The 27,615-nt window shown below is 50.2% G+C and overlaps 1 protein-coding gene across 9 annotated transcripts in view; it reads right to left on the bottom strand.

Moving 5' to 3' along the window:
* The window catches only part of tns1b (tensin 1b), a 571,744-nt gene that overhangs the window by 41,234 nt on the left and 502,895 nt on the right, over nt 1-27,615 (bottom strand). For all 9 annotated transcript variants that reach the window (XM_059647607.1, XM_059647608.1, XM_059647610.1 and 6 more), the window contains 5 exons: nt 18,711-18,901; nt 18,218-18,287; nt 16,040-16,144; nt 3,309-3,492; nt 1,134-2,014 (listed from right to left, as the gene is read on the bottom strand). In XM_059647607.1, coding sequence (XP_059503590.1) covers nt 1,134-2,014; nt 3,309-3,492; nt 16,040-16,144; nt 18,218-18,287; nt 18,711-18,901 — 1,431 coding nt within the window. The remainder of the gene's footprint in view (nt 1-1,133; nt 2,015-3,308; nt 3,493-16,039; nt 16,145-18,217; nt 18,288-18,710; nt 18,902-27,615) is intronic.

The following is a 27,615-nucleotide window of genomic DNA, read 5'->3' as shown; positions in this document are numbered from 1 at the left end:
ATGTGCAAACTCCGCACAGACAGTCGCCTGAGGCTGGAATCAAACCTGGGTCCCTGGCGTTGTGAGGCTGCAGTGTTAACCACTGAGCCACCGTGCCGCCCTGAATCGAACCCCGTGCTGTCCCTGTCCTGGGAGTGTTTGATGGGAGATAGTGTAGAGGGAGCTTTAGTCTGTATCTAACCCCGTGCTGTCCCTGTCCCTGGGAGAATTTGATGGGGGACAGTGTAGAGGGAGCTTTACTCTGTATCTAACCCCGTGCTGTCCCTGTCCCTGGGAAAGTTTGATGGGGGACAGTGTAGAGAGAGTTTTACTCTGTATCTAACCCCGTGCTGTCCCTGTCCTGGGAGTGTTTGATGGGGGACAGTGTAGAGGGAGCTTTACTCTGTATCTAACCCCGTGCTGTCCCTGTCCCTGGGAGTGTTTGATGGGGGACAGTGTAGAGGGAGCTTTACTCTGTATCTAACCCCATGCTGTCCCTGTCCCTGGGAGTGTTTGATGGGGAACAGCGTAGAGAAAATATTAATCTACAACGGATAGAATTCCATTTCTATCAATTAGCACAACAGCAACAGAGTCATCAGAGAATGGAACAAGTTAATATTCACCAGAACCGATAGTGACACAGTCCCCCCTCTCTCCCCATATCCCTATATCCATCCCCAAACTAATCCCACTGCCCCCCGCTCTCTCCCTACAGCCTTGTATCCATCCCTAAACTAATCTCACGGTCTCCCCTCTCCCCATAGCCCTGTATCACTCCCCAAACTAATCCCACTGCCCCATCTCACCCCATAGCCCTGTATCAATCCTCAAACTAATCCCACTACCCCCTCTCTCCCCATAGCCCTGTATCACTCCCCAAACTAATCCCACTGTCCCCTCTCTCCCTATAGCCCTGTATCAATCCCCAAACTAATCCCATGGCCCCATCTCTCCCTATAGCCCTGTATCCATCCCCAAACTAATCCCACGGTTCCCTCTCTCCCCATATCCCTGTACCAATCCCCAAACTAATCCCACTGTCCCATCTCTCCCCATGGCCCTGTACCAATCCCCAAACTAAGCCCATAGCCCTGTCCTGATGCAGTTGGGGCTGTGTTTCCGATCTGTCGGTGTGTGAGGTCTGTCCTTACCGTGCAGTGAGAGTTTGGAGAAGTCGGGAAGAGTGTGTGAAAAGGCTACGCTCGGTGTGCTCCCAACGGTGTGACTCGTGCTCCCGCTCGGCACATTCGTGGTGGTCTTGCCATTGACAGTGGCATAGTTAGCCGTACTGTGACCATGGTCCCCACTCGACATTCTCCTCTTCTCTGGCAGAGCAGGCTGGGGGCCAACGGCCATGTAGCTTCGAGAAGGTGAGGAGCCACTGGGCACTGTGTGGCTAGGGGCGGAAGCTGGCACCGGGCTGCTGGAGTTATAGTAGGCTGGTGAGACGGGGAATGCTGGCGTTCCTGGTGAGATGTATCCTGTAGAGCTGGCCTGGTATGACAGGGTGGGATACTGCTGATCCAGCTGTGCTGTCGGACTCGAGAATCCATATGGCTCTGTGATGGGACTGCTGGGAGTGACAGGGGCACTAGCACTGAGAATACCTGGATATCGGGACAGGATGGGGCTACTGGAGGTGCCAGGTCCAACTCCGTGAGCACTCCCTTGGTGCCTGGTCATTCCCGGACTTCCCGGAGCTCCGGGACTCATTATCCTCCTGCCTAGGGATGGGCTTGGTGGGGTGTTGGTGGCTACTGTCCTGTGTAGGGGCTGGGAGCTCAGAGTTGCTGCCCTGTCCTGAGGAGGTGCTCCTGGGCTTAGGGAAGACTCTGGTGCCATCACAAAGCTTCCTGAGGAGCTGCCTGTTCCTAGGGCAGACTGGTTAGATGGGCTGTTGTTAAAATAGCTACTCTCTGTGTAGGATGGCTGGGAAAAACTGGCCGATCTCAAACTAGAATCCAGAGATGGGTGGGCTGTACTGACTCCATGTCCATTGGTATCTCCTGGTGAAGAGTTGACGATGAAGGAGCTGGGGGAGGAGAATCAGAAGGAGAACGGATATCAGTTGAGAAGTGAGCATTGGACAAAGCAGAGGGGACACCCATCCTCCAGCCAAAGTGGGGTCAAAGGTCTCCCCATGATCTTGGAGAAGTATGGCCAGCTTTCACCCAGATCTCCCCCAACCCAATGTCCCCAGGAGAGTCACTAAACAGCCTCCAGTTCATCACAAAACAAACCTGCCCCAAACTGCCTCCCAGTGTCACTACTTCCATTCAGGGGCTCTTACCTCCACATCACAGAATTGTTACTATGCTGGAGGAGGCCATTCAGCCCATTGGGTCTGCATTGCTTCTATTACCCCATGTTAATCTCTAGCCCTTTCCCCATTTCCTTGCTAACCGTTACTATCCAAATAGTCACCCAATGCTGAGTTGAATGTTCTCCCCCCACACCCAACCGATTTGTAGATCAGGCTACCTCCTGTGGTGGTCAATTAAAAAACGAATGAACTATGGATGCTGTAAATCAGGAATGAAAACAGAAATTGCTGGAAAAGCTCAGCAGGTCTGGCAGCATCTGTGTCTTCTGTGGTGGTCACTGGCCAGTGTGATGACTGACAAGATTTGGAGGACCACACACGCAGCAGGTAAGGCCCAGGCTGTATCCACCTGTACTCCTACTGTTGTCCCCACATGGGATTAGCTAGGCCAAGGCTTTCAGCCTGTCCCTAACTGCCCCTTGAGCTGACTGTCTTCACTTGGCTATTTCACAGGGCAGTTGAGAATCAAACCCATTGCTATGGGTCTGGAGTCACATGCAGACTAGACCAGGTAAGGACGGCAGTTTCCGTCCCTAAAGGACATTAATGAACCAGACGGCAGAAATTAAGGGGGAGCAGGAAAGCTGACATTTCGGGTTGGGATCCTTCTTCAGAAATTTCTGCATCAGCATTTCTGAAGAAGGGTCCCGACTCAAAATGTCAGGTTTCCTGCTCCCCTGATGCTGCCTGGCCTACTGTGTCCCTCCAGCTCCACACTGTGCTATCTCAGACTCCAGCATCAACAGTTCCTACTACCTCTGGCAGAAATTGAAGGTTGTCATTAGATTAGTTTCTGGTGCCAAATTTTATTGAATTCATACATTACCATCTTCACGGTAGGATTTGTACCAGGACCCCCAGACCATAACCTGGGGTTTCGGCTGACTATTCCAGTGACATTACCACTGCACCAGCCCCAGGTAACTGAGAAGCACATGGACAGAGGTACCATGAAGCATTCAGTCCCATTCAATGATAGCCGCATGTGTTCCCCAGTGCTCACCTCTCCATGCCGGCAAAGGGGCTACTGCTTGAAATGGGGCTGTGGGATGTGAACGATGTGTCACAGGGTACGCTGCCGCTCGGGGCTTCCACTGTATAGCTCTGCGATGGCGGAGAAGGAGCCCGCAGATCTCTTGCCCCGACAGCTGCTGTCCTCACCACAGACTCCACGTAACTCCTGGGCTCTAAGGAAGGAACAACACAGGAAAGGGACAGGAGATTGAAATAAAAAGCCCAGAAACTGTCCGACTGTATAGGACGCCACAGAGGAACACTGGAAGCAAGACAGATCAATGGATATCGACAGCCCATAATAAATATTTCATCCTCCCTAGGATGGATTTACACTCCTGTATACAGGGAGCTCCTGATTTACCAGTGTCTGACTTACAAACACTCAGATTTATAAACACAGTCTCATACAAGAGGGTAATTGCAAAGATCTGACAGATAACCAATGCCCAAACCATCGCTTTCCATCGTCCGACACTGTGCTCTAGCTTGTGTACACATCGACTCATGAACAGGCTCTAAACCGGATTCGTCCACACCCTGGGAATGCTATAACATGGCATGTCTTATTGGATAACCCACCACCTTCATTATACAATGACAGTACGTATTACTGACTCCCTACCCCTGCATCTTACACTCCAATCCAGTTCATGATCAGGAAGGGGATAAAGGGAGAAGCCAGGAGAATGTAGTCGTGAATAACACCAGCCATGAGCAATTGGCAGAGCAGACTCGATGGGCCAAATGGTCTGAGTCTGCAGTTATGTCTTGGGTCGCATTGGCATGTGGTGTGCTCCTGTCCTATTGGTTAGTTCTCAGTGAGCTGGACTCAATGTAGTGCAATAGCATACTCAACTATCCTGAGTGGGCAGTGGTGGCTGCAGGACCTGATGGTATGTGGGAAGAGGTGGCCTGGGGAACCAGGCATCATCCCACCGCACTGCCTGACCTCAGTGGGGCAGTCTCCATTCAGCTGGGCTTTGACAGTGGGGCTCACCAGCCGGCCTTGCTCATGGAGTTAAAAGCCACAGTGGATCTATTTCCAACCTGATTTCAGTTCATTTCCCACCACACATGAATGCAGGAAGAAAGTGTCTTACACACTCCAAAACATAGACACCTCAGATACTGAAGCAGTCCATGTTCAAATGCAACAAGATCTGGACAGTATCCAGGCTCGGACTGACAACTGGCAAGTGACATTCATGCCACACAAATGCCAGGCTATGACCATCACCTACAATCTAACCACCACCCCCTGGCATTCAATGGTGTTACCATCACTGAATCCCCCACTATCAACATTAACACAGCGGCTACAAGAGCCGGTCAGAAGCTGGGAATCCTGCAGCGAGTAACTCACCTCCTGACTCCCCAAATCCTGTCCACCATCTCCAAGGCACAAGTCAGGAGTGTGATGGAATACTCCCCACTTGCCTGGATGGGGGCAGCTCCAATAACACTCAAGAAGCTCAACACCATCCAGGACAAAGCAGTCACTTGATTGGCACCACATCCACAAACATCCCACTCCCTCCACCCCCGATGCTCAGTAGCAGCAGTGTGTACCATCTACAAGATGCACTTGTAGGGACATTGTGGATCAATCCAAAGCAGGAGGACTGCAGTTATTCAAGAAGGCAGCTCACCCCCACCTTCTCAAGGGGGCAAATAGTGACGGGCAATAAATGCTGGGCCTATCCAGTGATGTCCATGACCAATGAATGAATAAAATCAAACGTTAGGTCCTGGTGGGATAGGATCAGGGGAATTAGTGTGCTGCATTACCAGGGATTCCTCTGGAACATCTGCTCTCCTCTAATGCAGTGGAATTGTGATGAGGGGATCTCACTGCTGCAGAGGCCTGTGGAAACCAAGTCATTGAGTATATTTAAGACAGAGATCTGTTCCTGATTTGTAAGGAAATTAAGAGTTTTGGGAGAAGGCACACGAATAGATTTGAGAAACATATCAGCCCTGATTGCAAGGTGGAGCAGACTCAATGGGCTGAGTGGCCTCATCCTGCCCCTGTATCTTATGGTCTAATTCCTTGGCAGTTTCTGCAGAACAGCAACGAGAGCTGCATGGAAATCCCAAAGCTCCCAGTTTTGGAACAGGTTGGAAAGCTTCGTGATTTTGGACAGGTCTGTGTAATCTCACAGGTGACTTGAAAGCTGAAAGTTCCTAATGTCATCCTCGCAGGAGCAAGTTAGGAGCTGGGTCTCAATACGCACATTGTACGTCACAGAGACTCAGCAGTAGAATCATAGCTCTGAAAGAGAAACACACTGAATTGAAAATGGCATCATTGGCCAAGGGGGATACGAGGCAACAGCGAGAAAGACAGGAACCTAGTCATAGCTGGTAAGAGAAACAGGAGGAGACACAGTCGTAAAAAGAGAGGTAGTGATAGTCAGAAAAGAGAAAAGCAAGGAGGAAGAACAGATCAGGAGAAAGAAGAAGGAGAGTCAAAAAAGATGAGTGAATCAAAATAAGCGATAATGAGAGAATGAGAGAGTTAAAAATACAGGAAACCAGAGGGAGGAAGAATGAGAGAGTGCACAGCTAACTATCTACAGCAAGTTCGAGAAAGGGAGCCGGAAATAGAGAAAATAAATAAAAGAGGAGCAGATTGAGAAAGGAGAGAGTGGGAGACACACAAACAATAATATTTAGTGAAGGCAGAGGAGAAGGAGAGAGAAGGCACCAGTGAGATAGAGAGGGAGAGACAGTTACCTGCATAGCAATTCCTGTCAGCCTTCACCGAGGTTTGGGAGAACTGTGAAGCGATAAACCCAGCAGAACGCACCACTGTCAGCGTCTTCCCTTTGAGCTCCAGCAACCACAGTCCCTTAGGCCAATGTCGGAATCCCTTTCCCCTGCATCCTCTCACAGCTCTCTCAGTCCCGTCATCCCAGAGCCACACTCTCCCCCGTGCTCCCAGCCCACAACCCTGTGAGGTCCATAGTATCAAATGGTGGAAAACTGCGATGTTTCTAATCACCGAAACGCGATCACAGCCCTCACCAGAAACACCAAATCATTTTCACTAGCATTGCTGCACCATTTGTCCCTTGCTTTGATTACACAGAGGCACCAGGCCCAGTCATGATCCGGTAAACTGTTAATTAACTTTGCCCTAATTTCAGCAAGCACACTGCTTGCCTTGTCTTCAAGCGAGTCACGATGCCCTCTGTGTTGTTCCACAGGGCACACAGGGATAGACAGAGAGATAGGGGTCAGAGATGGAGAGGGAGAGAGTCAGAGGGGGAGAGAAATAGAAAGGGAGAGAGACAGAGGGGGAGAGAGATGAAAATGGAGAGACACAGAAGGAGAGAGAGGGGGAGAGAGATGGAGAGGAAGAGAGACAGACAGAGAGATGGGGAGAGGGATAGAAAGGGAGAGAGACAGAGGGGGGAGGGGAGAGAGATGGAACGGGAGAGAGACAGAGGGGGAGAGATGGAAATGGAGAGCGACAGAAGGAGAGAGAGGGGGAGAGAGATGGAGAGGGAAAGAGACAGAGGGGGAGGGACAGAGCAGTAGACAGAGAGGGGAAAGAGAGATGGCAGCAAGGCACAGAGAGAGAGAGTTAGAACTATACAGAGGCACATAAAAACACAGAGACACAGAGGGGGAGAGAGAGGGACAGGGAAAGGGAAGAGAGGGAGAGAGAGAGAGTGAGGGGAAAATGAAGGTGAAGGGAGAGACAGGTGGGCAGAAACACAGATACGGAATGGAAAGGGAGAGGGACAGTGTGGGGAGAAAGGAAAGGGGGTGGTGAAGGGAGATAGGAAGAGGAGGGATAGGGATGAGAGATGCTGAAGGATTCGGACAGGATTGAGAAGTGAGCTAACCTCAGAGCTTGGGAACGCAGGCTTTGACTAAAGTTTGTTTGAAAACGATGCTGGGCAGGGAGCTTGTTGGGGATTCTGGCACAATTCTCGGCTGTGTCTTTTCTCTCTCTGCTGCTCAGCCCCTTTGTGTTTGCACTTGGCAGCTCCGCAGCTCCAGTGGGCAATGCTCCCCTCGCCTTGTTCACACGGAAAGCCTGCCCTGCAACTGAGAGCTGCCCCCCTTCAGCCAACATGTAGGCCCCAGGTAGGGACAGGCTGCCAGCCCTGACTCACACAACTCTCCCCGTCACTCCCGAAAGCCCCTTCGCTCCGGCTCAGCTGCTTCATTCAAGAATGGCAATCTCCCCAGTTCCTGTAAGGCCTGGTTAGGGATTTCCTCATTCTATCAGAGAGATTCATTTGGGACTTTGAAAGCTTTGATTAACTCTTAACTCCCCAGAGAAATGGGACTCAATAACAGGTGCATCTTTCCAACGAGAGACAGAAATACAGAACTCTGTATCTAACCCTGTGCTGTCCCTGCCCTGGGAGTGTTTGATGGAGGACAGTGTAGAGGAAGCTTTACTCCGTATCTCACCCTGTGCTGTCCCTGACCCTGGGAGTGTTTGATGGGGGACAGTGTAGAGGGTGCTTTACTCTGTATCTAACCCCATGCTGTCCCTGCCCTGGGAGTGTTTGATGGAGGACAGTATAGAGGAAGCTTTACTCCGTATCTCACCCTGTGCTGTCCCTGACCCTGGGAGTGTTTGATGGGGGACAGTGTAGGGGGAGCTTTACTTTGTATCTAACCCTGTGCTGTCCCTGTCCTGGGAGTGTTTGATGGGGGACAGTGTAGAGGGAGCTTTACTCTGTATCTAACCCCGTACTATTCCTGCCCTGAGAGTGTTTCATGGGGACAGTGTAGAGGGAGCTTTATTCTGGATCTAAACCCGTACTGTTCCTGTCCTGGGAGTGTTTGATAGGGACAGTGTAGAGAGAGCTTTAAACTTTGACATGACCCTGTCTCTCCTTTACATTAAGCATCAATGAGCTGTGGAGTGCCAGCGTTTCTGTTGTGAGGGCCTGTGTGTTTGTAGACAGTCTGGCCCATGGTGTGTGCCTCTTTCCCCCATCTCAGCGTCTAATTTCTGACAAAACGCCGAGCCCACCCCTCCATCCCCATGCATGTGTCATCAACACTTTCCATCAGATAGCGCAGGATCAGTAAAGAGCTGCTAAAACTGAAGGTGAATGTTACTGGTGAGGTTTCACCGTGGGAACGCCTCCATGCCATTGGCAATCCCTTTGGAATACGGACATCAGCCAGCGTTCCCCTGGCCTGAGGCATTTCACTGTTACAGAACGACTGCGGGGAGCCTTCAGCAAAGTGCATGTTGACAAGTGGAAATGTGCAGGACAGGTTCCCATTCCTTAATGTAATTGTGGGATGTGGATGGTCAGGTTTGGAATGGAAGGCGATAATTCAGGATGGGCTCCTGCAGTCAGGGACGGGATGGGATGGACAGTTGACAGGCAACATGGAAATGACTATGATCGAGGAGCAGGCTGTGGGATTGGAAAGTAGCCCTTACCTTCGGACTCTGTATTTGCTGCACTACTGCCTGCCTCTGAGGAGACAAGAATACAGACATGAGTGTGAGGTGAAACCAGAGAAACTCCCAGCATCCCAGAGGAAACCAGCAGTAGGCCATTCAGCTCTTCAAAGCTGCTCGATCACATGGTTATATTGTTGCTGATCTGGATCTCAACCCCATTTCCCCACCTTTCACTCTTTGATCCGCCGCACCATCTAAACACATTCTAATGATCACACGTGAACATTCCCACTGTCTCCGAGAAAGGGCAGGATTGCGTGGATGTCTGAAACAGCCAGCTAACTATTCTAACCCCTTTTCCCAGCATGTGGTCCACTGTGCTGTCTGCCTTCACATCTCAACTTCACATCTAAATCCCTCTTCAATGTGATGACGGTCTCTGCCTCTCCCACGCTTACAGGCAGTGAGCTCCAGGCTCCCACCACCCTCTGGGTGAAAGCGTTTCCTTCGCATCTCACACAAACCACCTGCCGCTTCCCTTTAATCTGTGCCTCCACTCACCGTTCACACCAGCAAGGAGAAAGGTTTCTGTCGGTCTACTCAATCTATCACCATTGTGATTTTATCCATCTCAATCCACAGTGTCAAGGCAGCACCGCGCTGTCGGAGGGTCAGTGCTGAGGGAGTGGCGCACTGTCGGAGGGTCAGTGCAGAGGGAGCGCTGCACTGTCGTAGGGTCAGTACTGAGGGAGTGCCGCACTGTCAGAGGGACAGTACTGGGGGGGGCGCCGCACTGTCGGAGGGTCAGTGCTGAGGGAGTGCCGCACTGTCGGTGGGTCAGTGCTGAGGGAGTGCCGCACTGTCGGAGAGTCAATGCTGAGGGAGTGCCGCACTGTCGGAGAGTCAGTGCTGAGGGAGCGCCGCACTGTCAGAGGGTCAGTGCTGAGGGAACGCCGCACTGTCGGAGTGTCAGTGCTGACGGAGCGCCGCACTGTCGAAGGGTCAGTGCTGAGGGAGTGCACCACTGTCGGAGGGTCAGTACTGAGGGAGTGCCACACGGTCAGAGGGTCAGTGCTGAGGGAGTGCTGCACTGTTGGAGGGTCAGTGCTGACGGAGCGCCGCACTGTCGGAGGGTCAGTGCTGAGGGAGCGCCGCACTGTCGAAGGGTCAGTGCTGAGGGAGTGCACCACTGTCGGAGGGTCAGTACTGAGGGAGTGCCACACGGTCAGAGGGTCAGTACTGAGGGAGTGCCGCACTGTCACAGGGTCAGTAATGAGGGAGTGCTGCACTGTGAGAGGGTCAGTACTGAGGGAGTGCCGCACTGTCGGAGGGTCAGTGCTGAGGGAGTGCAGTACTGTCGGAGGGTCAGTGCTGAGGGAGTGCCGCACTGTCGGAGGGTCAGTGCTGAGGGAGTGCCGCACTGTCGGAGGGTCAGTACTGAGGGAGTGCCGCACTGTCGGAGGGTCAGTACTGAGGGAGTGCCGCACTGTCGGAGGGTCAGTGCTGAGGGAGTGCCGCACTGTCGGAGAGTCAGTGCTGAGGGAGTGCCGCACTGTCGGAGGGTCAGTGCTGAGGGAGCGCCGCACTGTCGGAGGGTCAGTACTGAGGGAGTGCCGCACTGTCGGAGGGTCAGTGCTGAGGGAGTGCCGCACTGTCGGAGGGTCAGTACTGAGGGAGCGCCGCGCTGTCAGAGGGTCAGTACTGAGGGAGTGCTGCGCTGTCGGAGGGTCAGTACTTAGGGAGCGCCGCACTGTTGGAGGGGCAGTGCTGAGGGAGCACCGCGTTGTTGGAGGGTCAGTATTGAGGGAGCGCCGCGCTGTCGGAGGGTCAGTGCTGAGGGAGCGCCGCGCTGTCGGAGGGTCAGTGCAGAGGGAGCCCTGCACTGTCGTAGGGTCAGTACTGAGGGAGGGCCGCACTGTCAGAGGGTCAGTACTGAGGGAGCGCCGCACTGTCAGAGGGTCAGTGCTGAGGGAGGGCCGCACTGTCAGAGGGTCAGTACTGAGGGAGCGCCGCACTGTCAGAGGGTCAGTGCTGAGGGAGCGCCGCACTGTCAGAGGGTCAGTGCTGAGGGAGGGCCGCACTGTCAGAGGGTCAGTACTGAGGGAGGGCCACACTGTCGGAGGGTCAGTCCTGAGGGAGCGCTGCGCTGTCGGAGAGTCAGTGCTGAGGGAGTGCCGCGCTGTCGGAGGGTCAGTACTGAGGGAGTGCCCCACTGTCGGAGGGTCAGTACTGAGGGAGTGTCCCACTGTTGGAGGGTCAGTACGGAGGGAGTGCCACACAGTCAGAGGGTCAGTACTGAGGGAGTGCCGCACTGTCGGACGGTCAGTGCTGAGGGAGTGCCGCACTGTCGGAGGGTCAGTGCTGAGGGAGAGCCGCACTGTCGGAGGGTCAGTACTGAGGGAATGCCGCGCTGTCGAAGGGTCAGTGCTGAGGGAGCGTCACGCTGTCGGAGGGTCAGTGCTGAGGCAGCGCCGCACTGTCGGAGGGTCAGTGCTGAGGGAGCGCCGCACTGTCGGACGGTCAGTGCTGAGGGAGTGCCGCACTGTCGGAGGGTCAGTGCAGAGGGAGCGCTGCACTGTCGTAGGGTCAGTACTGAGGGCGTGCCGCACTGTCAGAGGGACATTACTGAGGAAGGGCCGCACTGTCGGACGGTCAGTACTTAGGGAGGGCCACACTGTCGGAGGGTCAGAGCTGAGGGAGTGCCGCACTGTCAGAGGGTCAGTACTGAGGGAGTACCGCACTGTCCGAGGGTCAGTGCTGAGGGAGCGCCGCGCTGTCAGAGGGTCAGTACTGAGGGAGGGCCGCACTGTCAGAGGGTCAGTGCTGAGGGAGCGCCGCGCTGTCAGCGGGTCAGTACTGAGGGAGGGCCGCACTGTTGGAGGGTCAGTACTGAGGGAGGGCCACACTGTTGGAGGGTCAGTGCTGAGGGTCTGCCGCACTGTCAGAGGGTCAGTACTGAGGGAGCGCCGCACTGTCGGAGGGTCAGTACTGAGGGAGTGCCGCACTGTCGTAGGGTCAGTACTGAGGGAGTGCCGCACTGTCGGAGGGTCAGCGCTGATGGAGTGCCGCACTGTCAGAGGGTCAGTGCTGAGGGAGTGCTGCACTGTCGGAGGGTCAGTGCTGAGGGAGTGCCGCACTGTGATAGGGTCAGTGCTGAGGGAGTGCCACACTGTCAGAGGGTCAGTACTGAGGGAGCGCCGCACTGTCGGAGGGTCAGTACTGAGGGAGTGCCGCACTGTCAGAGGGTCAGTACTGAGGGAGTGCCGCACTGTCAGAGGGTCAGTGCTGAGGGAGCGCCGCACTGTTAGAGGGTCAGGACTAAAGGAGTGCTGCACTGTCTGAGCATCAATAATGTGGGAGTGTTGCAGTGTCCTAAGATCATCAAACAAACTCTACAGTGTAGAAGCTGGCCTTTCAGCCCATTGAGTCCACATCAACCCTCCAATGCACATCCCCCTTAGCCCTACCCCTCTACCTCTTCCCTGTAACTCTGCCCTTCCCATGTCTTATCCACCTTGTTGCATATCCCTGAATGTTCGGGGCAATTCCCCATGGCCAATCCACCGAACCTGCTCCTCCTTGTAAACTGGAGCCCCCAGAGGAAACGCACGCAGAACCTGGAATAATGTGCAAACCCCACACAGTCTCCCAAGGGCGGAGTTGCACCCGGGTCCCTGGCGCTGTGAGGCTGCAGTGCTAATCACAGAGCGCCCATGCCACCCTTTGCAGTCAGTGTGCCATTTTCTAGATGTGACATTATTCTAGGATTATTGCAGAGGTCCCATGCAGCACAGGTATATAATTGAACAAAGGGCAGGAGGGTTCTCCACAGTGTCATGGGGAATATTTACCTCCCCCCCGCCCCCCGTCATCAGGAGTACCTCGTCACATTGTATTGTGAGATTGTCATTGGTTGCTGCATTCCTGATGTCTTTACAGTGACTACAATGCAATCAAACTGATTGGCTGTAAAATGTGTCGGGATAACGCACAGATTATGAAATGTGCTATCTTAATGCAGATTCTCTTCTTTGTCCCTGTGTTCGAATCTTGAATATTATTCGCCCACACCAGGTTTTCAGTTATTGTTCTGTCCCTTACCACCTCTCACTCCATCAAATCACAGCTGAGTGCCATCGTCCTGTGAAGTAGGTAAAACATCACTTTTCACTGTACGTTGGAACACATGACACTAATAAATAAAATCAAATCTAAAGTCCCACCCAGAGGAGGACATTCCACCCATTGAAGCAGTACTAGCTCTGTTGAAGAGCAATGCAGTTGGTTGCACTGCTCTGTTGGTCTCCCATATCACCAACACTTTTATTCCTCAAATAAGTATCCACTTCCGTTTAGAATTTGTTTACACTGCCCTGTCAGGGAGAATATTCCAGATCCATTTTGCACAAAAGATGTTCTAATCACTTCTGATTAACCTGTGTCCTCTGGTTGTAGCTTTGCTATTTAGAGGAAACAGTTTATTTATCAATAGTCTTCATGGTTCCAAACGCCTCAAGCAAATCTCCACTGAACCTTCGGTAACAAACTGTGGGGCTGGATGAACACAGCAGGCCAAGCAGCATCTTAGGAGCACAAAAGCTGACAGTTCGGGCCTAGACTCTTCATCAGAAAAGGATCTAGGCCCGAAACGTCAGCTTTTGTGCTCCTGAGATGCTGCTTGGCCTGCTGTGTTCATCCAGCTCCACACTTTGTTATCTCTGTCTCTAATGAACCTTCCCTGCTCTGAAGAGAACAGCCCCAATGTTTTCAGTCTATTGGCGCTCCTGGGATAGCTCAGGTCTAGTATGGTCCAAGTAAATCACTTCCATTTCCCCAAATCCACCCACTGCCCTTCCTTAAGTCTGTGGCTCACAGTTAGACCCAAATCTCCAATTGCAGATGCAAAACAAACTTTCCACATCAAACAGACTTTCACCTGCACATCTGCCAACTTGGTCTACTGTATCCGCTGCTCCCAATGTGGCCTCCTCTACATCGGGGAAACCAAGCCGAGGCTTGGGGACTGCTTTGACAAGCACCTGCACTTGGTTCGCAACAAATGACAACACCTTCTGGTCATGAACCATTTCACCTCCCCCTCCCACTCCCTCCCACTCCCTGAATGACATGCCCATCCTGGGCCTCCTCCAGTGCCATAATGACATCACCCGCAAACTGGAGGAGCACTACCTCATATTCTACCTTAGGGGACTACACAGCAACAGTCTCAATGTGGATTTTACAAGCTTCAAAATCTCTCCAGCCCTGGCCTCATCCCATGACCAACCCTCCCTCTCATCCCTGCCTCCTTGACATGTCCATAATCTCTCCCACCGATCCACTCCTCCCACCTCACTGACCGATCCCCACCACTCCCTATCTGCCCTCACCTTTTACCATCCCACCTACCTTACCCAGCCCCACCCCTCTTCTCTATTTATTTCAAAGATCCCTTCCCCACCCCCCATTTCTGAAGAAGGGTCCCTAGCCGAAACATCAGCCTTCCTGCTCCTCTGATGCTGCCCAGCCTGCTGTGTTCATCCAGCTCCACACTGTGTTATCTCTGACTCCAGCATCTGGGGTTCTTTCTATCTCTTTACTTCAAAGAGTCATGCACAACTGCTACACCTAGTGAATCCCTCAGTTTCACAAATCCCTTTTCAATTTGGGTCCTTTAGCTTCGAAGCCAAATTTGCAGATGGAAATAGATGAAAAGGCAGATTGTGAGAGGGATACAAACAGTTTACGGAGAGATATCAATAGGGTAAGTTAGTGGGCAAGAAGTTGCCAAATACAGTATCATGTGGGAACATGTGAAGCTGTTCATGTGGAAAGGAGAACAAAAAAACAGAATATTATTGAAATGGAGAAATACTGCAGAAAGCTGTAACACAACGGGACTTAGAAGGGCTTGTGCACAAAATCCAGAAAGCTAGTACACAGGGGTCGCAGGGAAACAGGACGCCTAATGGAATGTTGGCCCTTATTTCAAGTTTATTTTATTCATTCACAGAGTGAAGGCATCGCTGGCTAAGGGCAGCATTTATTGCCCATCCCTAATTGCCCAGAAGGCAGTTATGAATAAACCACATTGCTGTGGGTCTGGAGTCACATGCAGTCCAGACCAGGTAAGGATGGCAGTTTCCTTCCCTAAGGGCATTAGTGAACGAGATGGGTTTTTCAGACAATTGCCAATGGGTTCACAGTCATTGTTAGGCTATTGATTGCAAATTCTTTTACTGAGTTCAAATTCCACCATCTGCCAGGGTGGGATTTGGAACCCAGGTCCTCAGTACATCACCTGGGTCTCTGGATTAATAGTCTAATAATAACACCACAAATCCGTTGCTTCCCCCATTGTTGAGGTGTAAGAGCTGGGAAGTCCTCTTGCAACTGTATGAGGTGTTGGTGAGAGCATATTGGGAGTTCTGTGAGCAGGTTTGGTCCCTTATTTGAGGAAAGATGTTATTTCACTGGAGGCAGCCGAGAGAAAGTTCACTTGGATGATCCCTACTGTGGAGGGATTGTCATATGAACAGAGGCTAAACAGTTTGGGACACTATACACTGGAGTTTAGAGGAATGAGAGGCGATCTCATTGAAACATATTGGATTCTGAAGGGGCTTTACGGGGTAAATGCTGAGACGATGTTTCCCCTCATGGGGGGGTCTACACTCTCCCACAAGGGGAAACAACCTCTCCACAGCTACCCTGTCAAGCCCCTTAAGAATCTTGTATGTTGATCATCGACCATTCTTCCAAACTCCAGTGAGTACAGGTCCAGCCTATTCAACATCTCCTCATAAGGCAGTCCCTCCATACCCAGGGCCAACCAAGTGAGCCTTTCCTGGACTGCCTCCAGTGCCAGACTACCATTCTTTAGATTGGAGGGGCCCAAAAACTGTTCACTGTATTCCAGTTATGGCCTGACTAACGCCTTGTATAGATTTAGCAAGACATCCCTCCTTCAATGCTTCAATCCCTTCTCAATAAAGGCCACCATTCGATTTGCTTTCCCTATTACCTGCAGATGATGCTGCGATTCTGTGATTTGTGAACGTGGATCTTCAGGCTTCTGCAATCTTTCTCCATCTCAACAGTCATATAAATAATTTTCAGCTCCTCTTGCGAAAGTGCAGTTGCCTCGAGCAAATTTCCACTGATTTGTGCCACTCCTTCAGTTTCCATTTCGCTCCATTTCTCTCTCTGTCTCCATCTCTCTTCCCCCATCCCAAACCCCGATTTCCCACCTCCTTCATCCTCAGCCCCTCCCCGTTCCTGTTTCCCTGTACTCCGATCCCATCTCCATGCCAAGAAGGAAGTTATACCTTGTCCAAGAGCAGCCGACTGGAGAAGTACATCAGCTGGATTGTGCGGTTTCAGGCCCAGGGCAGAGAGTGGGGTCTTGGCTAGTCCTGGGGGGGAGCGGGCAGCTGCAAACAGACAGAACACTGTGTTTAGAGAAAGGAGGCACAGGAATGGGCTGAGTGGATGAACAGGAGGCGGGGGTCACTATTCTCTGAGTAACAGCCAAGCAGGAACTAGGACCATTCCTTCCCCACAACGCTACCAAATCACTGACCAGCTTTACAAAGAACATTACAGCACAGTACAGGCCCTTCGGCCCTCGATGTTGTGCCGACCTGTCATACCGATCTCAAGCCCATCTAACCTACACTATTCCATGTATGTCCATATGCTTATCCAATGACGACTTAAATGTACCTAAATTTGGCGAATCTACTACCGTTGCAGCAAAGCGTTCCATTCCCTTACTACTCTCTGAGTAAAGAAACTACCTCTGACATCTGTCCTATATCTTTCACCCCTCAATTTAAAGCTATGCCCCCTCGTGCTCGCCGTCACCATCCTAGGAAAAAGGCTCTCCCTATCCACCCTATCTAACACTCTGAATATCTTATGTCTCAAATAAGTCACCTCTCAACCTTCTTCTCTCTAACGAAAACACCCTCAAGTCCCTCAGCCTTTCCTCGTAAGACCTTCCCTCCATACCAGGCAACATCCGAGTAAATCTCCTCTGCACCCTTTCCAAAGCTTCCACATCCTTCTTATAATGCGGTGACCAGAACTGTACACAATACTCCAAGTGCGGCCGCACCAGAGTTTTGTACAGCTTCACCATAACCTCTTGGTTCCGGAACTCGATCTCTCTATTAATAAAAGCTAAAACACTGTGTGCCTTCTTAACAGCCCTGTCAACCTGGGTGGCAACTTTCAAGGATCTGTGTACATGGACACCGAGATCTCTCTGCTCATCTACACTACCAAGAATCTTACCATTAGCTCAGTACTTTACCTTCCGGTTACTCCTACCAAAGTGCATCACCTCACACTTGTCTGCATTAAACTCCATTTGCCACCTCTCAGCCCAGCTCTGCAGCTTATCTATGTCTCTCTGCAACCTACAGCATCCTTCATCACTATCCACAACTCCACCGACCTTAGTGTCGTCTGCAAATTTACTAACCCATCCTTCTATGCCCTCATCCAGGTCATTTATAAAAATGACAAACAGCAGTGGACCCAACACCGACCCTTGCGGTACATCACTTTGCTGTGACCATCTGCCTTGCTGATTGGCAGCATGTTCAACGTCAAGGGAGACAGTCCGAGCTGGCACTTTACTGCAGTCTGTTGGGATACAGTCAGCTGGGACACAGACTTCTGGGACAGAGTCTACTGTTGGGAGACGGCTAGGATACTGCCTGTTGGGACACAGTCTGCTCGGAGTCTGCTGGAAGACAGTCTGCTGTGCTTCACCATGTCAGGATAATAACTCCTTGCTACACAAAAGATATACAAGAGACTGCACTTACACACATGATGGCAGCTTCTAGCTATTGGAAACTAATAGCTGAAACAGTCAGCAAAGACTGCAGGGCAGTGGGATTAGTGTGGGAATTGATACAGGGCTATGGGGAGAGAGGGGGAAGTGGGATTAGTGTGGGGATTGAGACAGGGCTATGGGGAGAGAGGGGGAAGTGGGATTAGTGTGGGGATTGATACAGGGCTATGGGGAGAGAGGGGGCAGTGGGATTAGTGTGGGGATTGATACAGGGCTATGGGGAGGGATTGGGGACAGTGGGATTACTGTGGGGATTGATACAGGGCTATGGGGAGGGATTGGGGACAGTAGGATTAGTGTGGGGATTGATACAGGGCTATGGGGAGGGAGCGGGGACAGTGGGATTAGTGTGGGGATTGATACAGGGCTATGGGGAGAGACTGGGGCAGTAGGATTAGTTTGGGGACGGATACAGAGATATGGGGAGAGCGTGGAGGGCAGTGGGATTAGTTTGGGGACGGATACAGAGATATGGGGAGAGCGCGGGGATATTTCAGATTCCTGTGTATTAGTGTGAGATGTGGCAGGTCAGTTCAACTGCTCTATGTCTGTTTCACTTTCCATCTCGCTGGGAATTCAGGAATTAACTGATTTCTAATGAAAGGAGTTTGAGAAAATAAAACTAAAGGAGTGATCTCACCTCCACTGGTGGGGCTGATTGGTGCTCCATCCATTTCCTCGAAAGCTTCTCTGTAGCTGTGCATGTTTGGCTGAAGATGACAACATGACAGTTAGAGGGGACAGCAGCAATTAACCTGACTCAGCTCACTCATTCAGCCCTGCTGCTCTCAGGAAAGAATGCATTTGATGCACAAGGAGGCCATTTAGCCCCTTAAGCTTGTTATACAGGACCAGGAGGGTATAGAGCCCCTTGAGCCTGGTACATACAAAGAGGAGGAGGCCATTCAGCCCACTACAGCAGAAACTTTGCCACAGGCTGATTTCTCTCTGAGCCTCCTGCAAGACTGTAATCCATTCCCTTCCTACCCGGATATTGAGCGAGCTCTCTCCCCCAGACTGAGAGCCAGGTCTAGGCCACACTCCGCTGCTGGGAGTTGAGCGAGGCTATGGGGGGGGCCAGTCTTGAGGACACACACACAGCGGCAAACTGCAGCCTGTCAGCGCGCTCTCACCTCGCGGGGGTGTCCTCCTGGGTTCGCAGCAATGGAGCTGGCAAGTTCGGGGGAGACGCAGCGGACTGGGGAACGCACGGTCGGGCTCTGGGGGCCACTCTCTCCACCGTTCTCATACTGTCCCTCGCTGGCTGTTCTGCGTCTCGCGCTAGGCCCCATCCCCTCAGGGCTTGTGGCCCGGGACCGTATTCCTGGGTCAAAGGCAAGAGGGCAGTAAGTCATATTATCACCTCAGGGAGTGCAACCACTGACTCCCACACCCTCCCCCAGCTCTGACACCCTCTCCAGCACTGACACCTCCCACACCCAGCCAGTATGAGCCCCACCTCTCCACCTCTCCATCCCTCCCATCACCCCCTCCAGGCTTCTTCCTGTATCTTGTGTGTTCAAAGTAATTCCTGCTCCCTACACAGTGAGATCCTGGTTTGATTCTTTTGGGCTGTAGCTGTCCTGAGGCTTCTTGTTCCTTATCTCTAAGAGAGGATATTGAAGCAACAACATAGAAAATAGGAGCAGGAGTAGGCCATTCAGCCCTTCAAACCTGCTGCACCATTCAATATGGTCATGGCTGATCATCAAACTCAGTCCCCTTTTCCTGTTTTCTCCCCTTTCCCTTCGATATAATTCTTTAGGCTAAAGGGATCAAACTCCTACTTGAAAACATTCAATGTTTTGGCTTCAACCACTTTCTGTGGTTGTGGATTCCACAAGCTCCCCACTCTCTGGGTGAAGACCTTTCTCCTCATCTCAGTCCAAAATGGCTGACCCCCTACCCTTAGACTGTGACCCCCTGGTTCCAGACTCCCCCACCATCAGGAACATCCTTCCTGTGTTTACCCTGTCTCATCCTGTTAGTATTTTACAGGTTTCTTTGAGATCCCCCTCATTCTTCCAAACTCCAGTGGACACCGTCCTAACTGATGCTTCTGTCCTCATATGTCATCCTCCTGCCATCCCAGGAATCAGTCTGGGAAACCCTTGCTGTTCTCTCTCCATCGCCAGAACATTCTTCCTCAGGTAAAGGTGATCAAACTCCCCAGTTCCTTCAGCACTGTGACTCTCTTTTGTTGACATCTCTACAAAGTAGGTCCTCAAATCCAACTCCCTAATGATGTGTCTGAGACCACCCCCTCCTCACATACTCATTATAAACGTCTCTTCTCTTGCTGATATCACACTCATGTCATTGATCACATCCTGATGGTTTACATGTAACATTATATTATTCTTCCCTACCCCTCTCAAAAATGTCCTCCACCCCCCCACCCCCCACCACGCCCACTCTCACCGAATGCTGACCTCAGACTGCGTAAATTAGCCACAGTCCAGCTCCGAGATCGAACCTGTTACCTGCTCAGAGAGTGGGTGTGTAACCAGGAGCTAACCTTGAGGCACCTCTGTCAGCCCCAAAAGTCTTCATTGATGACAGTTACCCCACTTGCCCCACTCCACCGGCTCACTTCCCCCTCCTCAGCAACACCCCACCCCCAGCCTCCCCACAGCCCAGGGAGTGAACAATAATCTCCCCCCCCCCAACTACTGCCAGCCACTGGGGGAGCGGGAGGGGATATCAGTGGAGCTTTGAAGAACCAATTTTCCCCACTCTGTGTTTGGAGATGGTCAGCTTGGGTTGTTATCTTTTGGAGCAGAGAAGGCTGAGGGGTTCCTGACAGAGATACAGGATGATGAGGGACACGGGGAGGGAGAATAGCAAGCAGTGTTCTCCTTACTGGGTCAATAATGAGGGGGCATGATTTTAAAGTGAAAAGCAGGAGTTTTCGAGGGGAATTTAAGGAAAACCTTTCTCACCCAGAGGGTGATGGGGGTCTGGAATGCACTGCCTGAGAAGGTAGGTTGAGGTGGGAAACCTCGATACCTTTAAAAAGTACATGAAACTTGAAATGTTATAACATTGAAGGCTACGGTCCCAGTGCAGGCAAGTGGGATGGATGTAGGTGTATCGTATTTGTGACAGTACAGATGTGATGGGATGAAGGGTCTCTTCTACACTGTATGGTTCTAATACAGGGGGTTCTCTCATGGAGTGGGAAGACAGATCCTGGAGGTGACATCATGGAGCATCCAGGTACAAGTGTGATCGGCAGTGGTGCCAGGATCTCACCACACCATCGCCATAGCAACCCATACCACCTATCCCCCCCCCCACCATCTGAAGATTCGGGCTGGAACGTACATTTATAAAATCTGCTTCATTATTCAGTCAGACCATCGCTGTCCAACTTTATTTCCCTGCTCCCATCCCCTTCATATCCTTAGTCTGTAGAAACTTATCTCCTTCCCGCCTTGAACACGCTCAATGATTGAGATTCCACTGTTGCGTGGGCAGACATTCCCAAAGATTTACTCCAGCCCCACCGAGGGGAGATACCTCTCCTCATCCTGACGCTGCATTCCTCAGTCCTCAATCCCATGCCTTTATTTTGAGACTCTGCCTCCAGTTCGGACACCAACCCCCACCCCAACACAGCAAGCCCTTTCACACACAAAATGGAGGCAGGAATAGGCCATGTGGTTCCTTGAGCCCACCTCCACTTCACACCCTCCGCTCCCATATCCCAGATAACGCCAACTCCCATGACTCGGGAACTGTCCTCTCCACCTCCTCGTGCTGTTGGGTGGAAATCCCGGTGGTTCTCACACTTGTCAGAGTGGGCCATGGATTGACAAGGCCAGGAGACACCCCCGCCCCTCCAACCTTTGTCACATGTATCCACATCTTAGTCTGATAGGTTACAGCTGTCTCTTTAAGGTCATCCTCAATCAACCCCATCTGTGCCCAACCATCACTCGCTCTGATTGAATCTCAACAAACTGGGCCCCTTTGAGAGGTTTGACCTCAAAGGTCAGGGATTTGTGAGAGAGATGGCTAAAAGGATGTTTGTTTATTCAGTGAATATACCCTGTACCTTGCAAATCCAGTTGGTATTAGAATACCGAGAGCACCAATCGCCAGTGCGATTCCCTTTCTAACACTGTACCCATCCATCAGTATGGCATTTTACACCAGGCAGCAGCACAAGGGGATCTTTAGCTAGGAACAAGAGGAGCTCATTCAAACCCTCTCAAGCTTGTTATATCAGCACAGGAGACCATTCTGTCCCCTTCTTGAGCCTGTACACAGGAATAGGAGGCCATTCAGCCCTCTATTTGAGCCCGTTACACAGGAGCATTAGATTAGATTAGATTCCCTACAGTGTCCCTTCGGCCCAACAAGTCCACACCGGCCCTTGGAGCATCCCACCCAGACCCATCCCCCTGTAACCCACTCACCCCTGAATACTACAGGCAATTTAGCATGGCCGATCCACCTAACCTGCACATCTTTGGACTGTGGGAGGAAACCGGAGATAGGCCCATTCATCTGTCCCTAGCTTGAGTACATTTCCAAGGAGCAGTGTTTCAAATCTGTACACACTGTTCCACCTTTCATTGCTGAAATGTTTAATCCTGATGTTCAGTAAAATTCTGGTTGGGCCTACGTGGTAAACAATTTCAGTCTAAACTTGCCTCTATTCTGAATCTCGATGACAGGAGATGTGCTATTACCTCGGGGCCTGTTACAGATTTTACAGGAATGATTTACTCTGTTTAATATGTCTCTATGACAACCATTGAGACTAACAAAAGCTTGTTTGAATTAGTGAGCAACAGGAGGCCAGAGAAATTTCTAGATCTGACAAGAGACGAATGGAGAAACTATTCAGTTCTCAATAAATATTTACATTTTCCTGCACATGGGAAGTCCTTGATAAAGAAGGCAATCAAAACTCTACAAATGTGGACCCCTCCCTTCTAAAGTCATTAGCCCTGGCACTACCTATGCGCCCTCACCTACCTGACTCTACACAATAATTACACAGGGTGTGTGTGATCATGAGTGTGATTGTGAGTTTCTTTTATTTATTCACAGGATGAGGGCGTCGCTGACCAGGCAGCATTTATTGCCCATCCCTAATTGCCCAGAGGGCAGTTAAGTGCTAACCACATTGCTGTGGGTCTGGAGTTACATATAGACCAGACCTGGTAAGGATGGCAGTTTCCTTCTCTAAAGGACATCAGTGATAGTGTGAAGAGAGAGTGAAAATGAGTGTGATAGTGAGAGTGAATATTAGTGTGAGAGTGTGTCTGATATTGTGTTAGTCTGGAACATACTCAGTATCTGAGCTTCTGAGATTGAGAATTCCGGAGATTACCCTGGAGGAGAAAGATTATCAGCAGTGAGCGGGAATGTGGATGTGAGGACACAGTCATGATCTTATTGAATAATGGAACTGACTCAAAAGGCTGGGTGGTCCAGTCTAATTCATAGGTCCACATGAATAAGGAAATCCTTCCTCGCACTGGAGAGTTTGAGATTGTGTCCCTGGTTCAAGGCCCCGCTGGATCAGAGGAATCGCTTTCTGTATTCACTCTGTCTAATCCTTTAAAAATTCTACACTTTTCTCTGAGACAGCCTCATCCTGTCAAACTCAAGTGAACACAGGACTGAGGGTGGTGTACTTAAATGAGTTTAAAATTGGCAGGTACAGTATTGTGGGGATCACAGGGATATGGCTGCAAGGGGATCAGGGCTGGGAATTAAATATCCGAGGAAACATGTCCTACCAAGAGGACAGGCAGATGGGCAGAGCGGGTTGAGTTGCCTTACGCGTAAGAAATGAAATTAAATCAATAGTAAAAAGTGATTTGGGTCAGACGGTGTAGAATCAGTGTGGGCAGGGTTGAGGACCCACAAAGGGAAAAAAGGCCCTGGTGGGAGTAGTGTACAGGCCTCCCAGCAGTAGTCAGGACGTGGGGAAGAAAATAAATCAGAAGGTAGAAAAGGCCTGGAAACAAGGCACAATTACAATAATCATAGAGGCTTTGATTCACAGGTGGACTGGGAAAGTCAGGTTGGGAGCAGATCCCAAGAAAAGGAATTTGTGGAATGTCTACAAGATGTTTTTTTTGGAACAGCTTGTGGTAGAGATTACTACGGAACAGGCAATTCTGGATTTAGTGAAGTGTAATGAGACAGACTTAATTAGGGAGTTTAAGGTGAACGAAGCCCTAGAGGGACAGTGGCCATAATATGATAGAAATCACTCAGCAGTTTGAAAGGGAGAAGCTGCAGTCAGATGTAATAGTATTACAGTTCAGCAAAGGGAACTAAAAAGACAGGAGGGAGTAGCTAGTTGGAGTTGATAGAAAGGGGAGTCGAGCAGGGAAGCTGGTGAAGCAGCAATGGCTGCAGAATTTTTTTGAAGTAATCCATAAAGACCCTCACCAACTCCGACAGATGCCCCATTGAAAGCAAACTGTCCGGGCGCATGACGGCCTGGTACGGCAACTGCTCTGCCCAGGACCGTAAGAAACTACAGAAGGTGGTGTGCACAGCCCAGACCCATCACAGGAGCCAACCTTCCATCCATGGGCTCCATTTACACGGCTTGCTGCCTCAGCCAATACCATCAAAGACCCATCGCATCCCGGTAATGATCTCCTACAGCCTCTTCCATGAGGCAGAATCACCTGCAGGCTCAGGAACAGTTTCTTCCTTGCCATTATTTGACTGATGGTTGGACCTGCCTAGCTTGAAATAATGTTGGTCTTGTTAGTGATGATCTCGCTTCGCACACTGTAACCTGTATATGCCGCATTCTGTCTCAGTCTTTTTTGCTCCCTGTGATCTGCCTGTACTGCTCACAAACACAGCTTTTCACTGTATGTAGGTACACATGACAATAAATCAAATCAAATCAGATCAATTCGGGAGGGACAGCAAAAAATTCATCGAAAGGAAGAAGCATACTAAGAGGGAGGCGAAGCTACTGCGGCTGACAGGGCAAGTCAGGGACCACATAAAAGCCAAAGAAAAAGCAGACAATGTGGTGAAGATGACTGGGAAACCCGAGGATTAGGGAAGTTTTTAACAACTAGTAGAGGACGAGTAAAAAACGCAAAAGGGGAGCAGAAGATGGCTTTTTTTAAATTTATTCACAGGATGAGGGATTTGCTGGCTAAGTCAGCACTTATTGCCCATCTTAAGGGGTAGTTAAGAGTCAACCACATTGCTGTGGATCTAGAGTCACATGATGTCATTAAACTGGAAAGGAAGCAGAAAAGATTTACAGTTTGATTATAAGCAGAGGCTGGATAAACCGGGGACTGTTTTCCCTGGAGTGTAGGAGGCTGAGGGGAGACCTGATAGAGGTTTATAAAATCATGAGGAGCATAGATAAGGTGAATAGCCAAGGTCTTCTCCGTAGGGTAGGGGAGTCCAAAATAAGAGGGCATAATTTTATGGTGAGAAGGGAAAGAATTAAAAGGACCAGGGGGGCAACTTTTTTACACAGAGAGAGGTTCATATGTAGAATGAACTGCCAGAGGAAGTTGTAGATGCAGGCAATGTCACAACATTTAAAAAGGCACTTGAACAGTTACATGCGTAGGAAACGTTTAGGGGGATATAGGCCAAATGCAGGCAAATGGGGCCAGTTTAGTTTGGGACACCTGGTTGGCACGGACAAGTCGGGCCGAAGGGCCGATTTCCTTGCTGTATGACCCTGTGGCTCAGTACTTTGCAATTTCTCACCGTTTCAGAAACATTGTGCATTTTTGCTTTTCCTAACAGTTCACACTTATCACGTTTTATTTCATCTTTCACACACTTCCCCGTTTAGGCAGACTGTCCAAACTGCTTTGAGCCTCTTTATATCTCCCTCACAGTTAACATTCTGTGTTTTCTCAGAACTGAAAAAGGGTCACTGGACCTGAAACATTAAACTCTGCTTTCTCTCCACTGATGCTGCCAGACCTGCTGAGTTTCTCTAGCAATGTTTGATTCTGTTTCTGATGCCCAGCATCTCCAGTTCTTTGGGATTTTTTCCCTTTTTAATTACTCTTTTACTATTAACATTCCTGTAGAATTCTTTAGGATTCCCCTTCATGTTAGCTAATAGTGTTTTCTCATATTTTTCTTTGTTTCTTTCTTATTTGCTTTTACACCTCACTTCTAAGCCTTCAGTACTTCTCTCGCTTATCCATCGTACTTTCAGTCTTACACATATGAGAAGCATGCTTTTCTTTCTAACGCTATTTTTAACCTCCTTTGTCACCCAGGGAGGTGTGGATTCGTTTGGCCCACCTTTCCCGTTTGAGGGAATGTACGTCGACTGTCCCTGAACCATCTGCTCTCTGTAGGTGACCCATTGTACAGTTTCTCCACCATCCTCCCATTCCAGTAAATCCTGCTGCCAAATCTCTGCTCTTGCTCCACCAAAGTCAGCTCTTTTCCAACTGATAATAAAATGTGAGGCTGGATGAACACAGCAGGCCAAGCAGCATCTCAGGAGCACAAAAGCTGACGTTTCGGGCCTAGACCCTTCATCCACTGATGTTTTTTTTGCATTCTTACTCTGGATTATCGCTTGTCATCCTCCACCATCCTCCTGAACTTTATGTTACAACGATCGCTGTTTCTTAAATGTTGCCTCACTGACGCTTTATTCACTTGGCCCACCTCACTTTCAAGGACCAGGTCCGACAACATATCCAATAATATCTTGCTAGTCTACATTAACATTCTAATCTCCCCGTCTACCTATCGTCGTCTATTCTCAGCCCTTAGCTGCAATCAAGACAGAGTGCAGGAATGAAATAGTCGGCTTAGTATCAGATTGCAAAGACAACACTCTCTTCCTCAGTGTTGGCGAAATGAAGGAGCTGGCCATTGACTTTTGGAAGCAGAGTGGAGGACCTGCCCCTGTCTGTATCAAAGGTGCTGAGGGGGAGGTGGTGGAGACCGTCAGGTTCCTGGGAGTAAATATCACCAACAATCTGTCCTGGTCCATTCACATCAACACGATGGTCAGGAAAGCACACCAGCGCCTCTGCTTCCTCGGGAGGTTATGGAAATTCGGCATGTCCACAATGACTCTTACCAACTTTTATAGATGCACCCCAGAAAGCGTCCTATCCAATGCATCACAGCGTGGTTTGGTAACTGCCCTGCCCAAAATCGTGAGAAACTACAGAGAGTTGTGAGCACAGCCCAGTCCATCGCACAAACTAACCTTCATCTATACTTCCCATTGCCCCTGGAAAGCAAAGACACCCCCCCCCATCCCCATCCCGGTTATACCCTCTCCCACCCTCTTCCGCTGGACAGAAGATACAAATGTTTGATAGGGAGGATAGGGAGAACCTTTTGCCTAGGATGGTGACGGCGAGCACGAGGGGGCATAGCTTTAAATTGAGGGGTGAAAGATATAGGACAGATGTCAGAGGTAGTTTCTTTACTCAGAGAGTAGTAAGGGAATGGAACGCTTTGCCTGCAACGGTAGTAGATTCGCCAACTTTAGGTACATTTAAGTCGTCATTGGATAAGCATATGGACGTACATGGAATAGTGTAGGTTAGATGGGCTTGAGATCGGTATGACAGGTCGGCACAACATCGAGGGCCGAAGGGCCTGTACTGTGCTGTAATGTTCTATGTTAACAAACACTAACAGATTGAAGAACAGCTTCTTCCCTGCTGTTATCAGATTTACAAACAGACCCTTGTATATTAGAGTTGATCTTTCTCGGCATCTTCTTTGTACTGTATTACTATATATTCTGCATTCTGTTCTATTACCCCGATATTCTTATATAAGGTCTTATTAGTCTGGATAGTATACAAAACAATACATTTCACTGTATCACAGTGCATGACAATAATAAATCAAAACAAATATCCCACCGAGCTAAATTTCAAAAGGCTTCCGATTATCAGGTTTGCTACTTTTCTGGCAGCTTTATAAGCCTTCTTCTTTGGTTTACACGATGAATAGAATGGGTACTGGGGATATAAATGACTGAGTGTGGGGTAATTAAATATCAGAATTGTCCAACATTTAATA

The sequence above is a fragment of the Stegostoma tigrinum genome, chromosome 7 (genome assembly GCF_030684315.1).
Source record: "Stegostoma tigrinum isolate sSteTig4 chromosome 7, sSteTig4.hap1, whole genome shotgun sequence".
Lineage (NCBI taxonomy): Eukaryota > Metazoa > Chordata > Chondrichthyes > Orectolobiformes > Stegostomatidae > Stegostoma > Stegostoma tigrinum.
The sequence above is the reverse complement of the archived record's forward strand: the minus strand, read 5'-3'. Positions and strand labels throughout refer to the sequence as shown.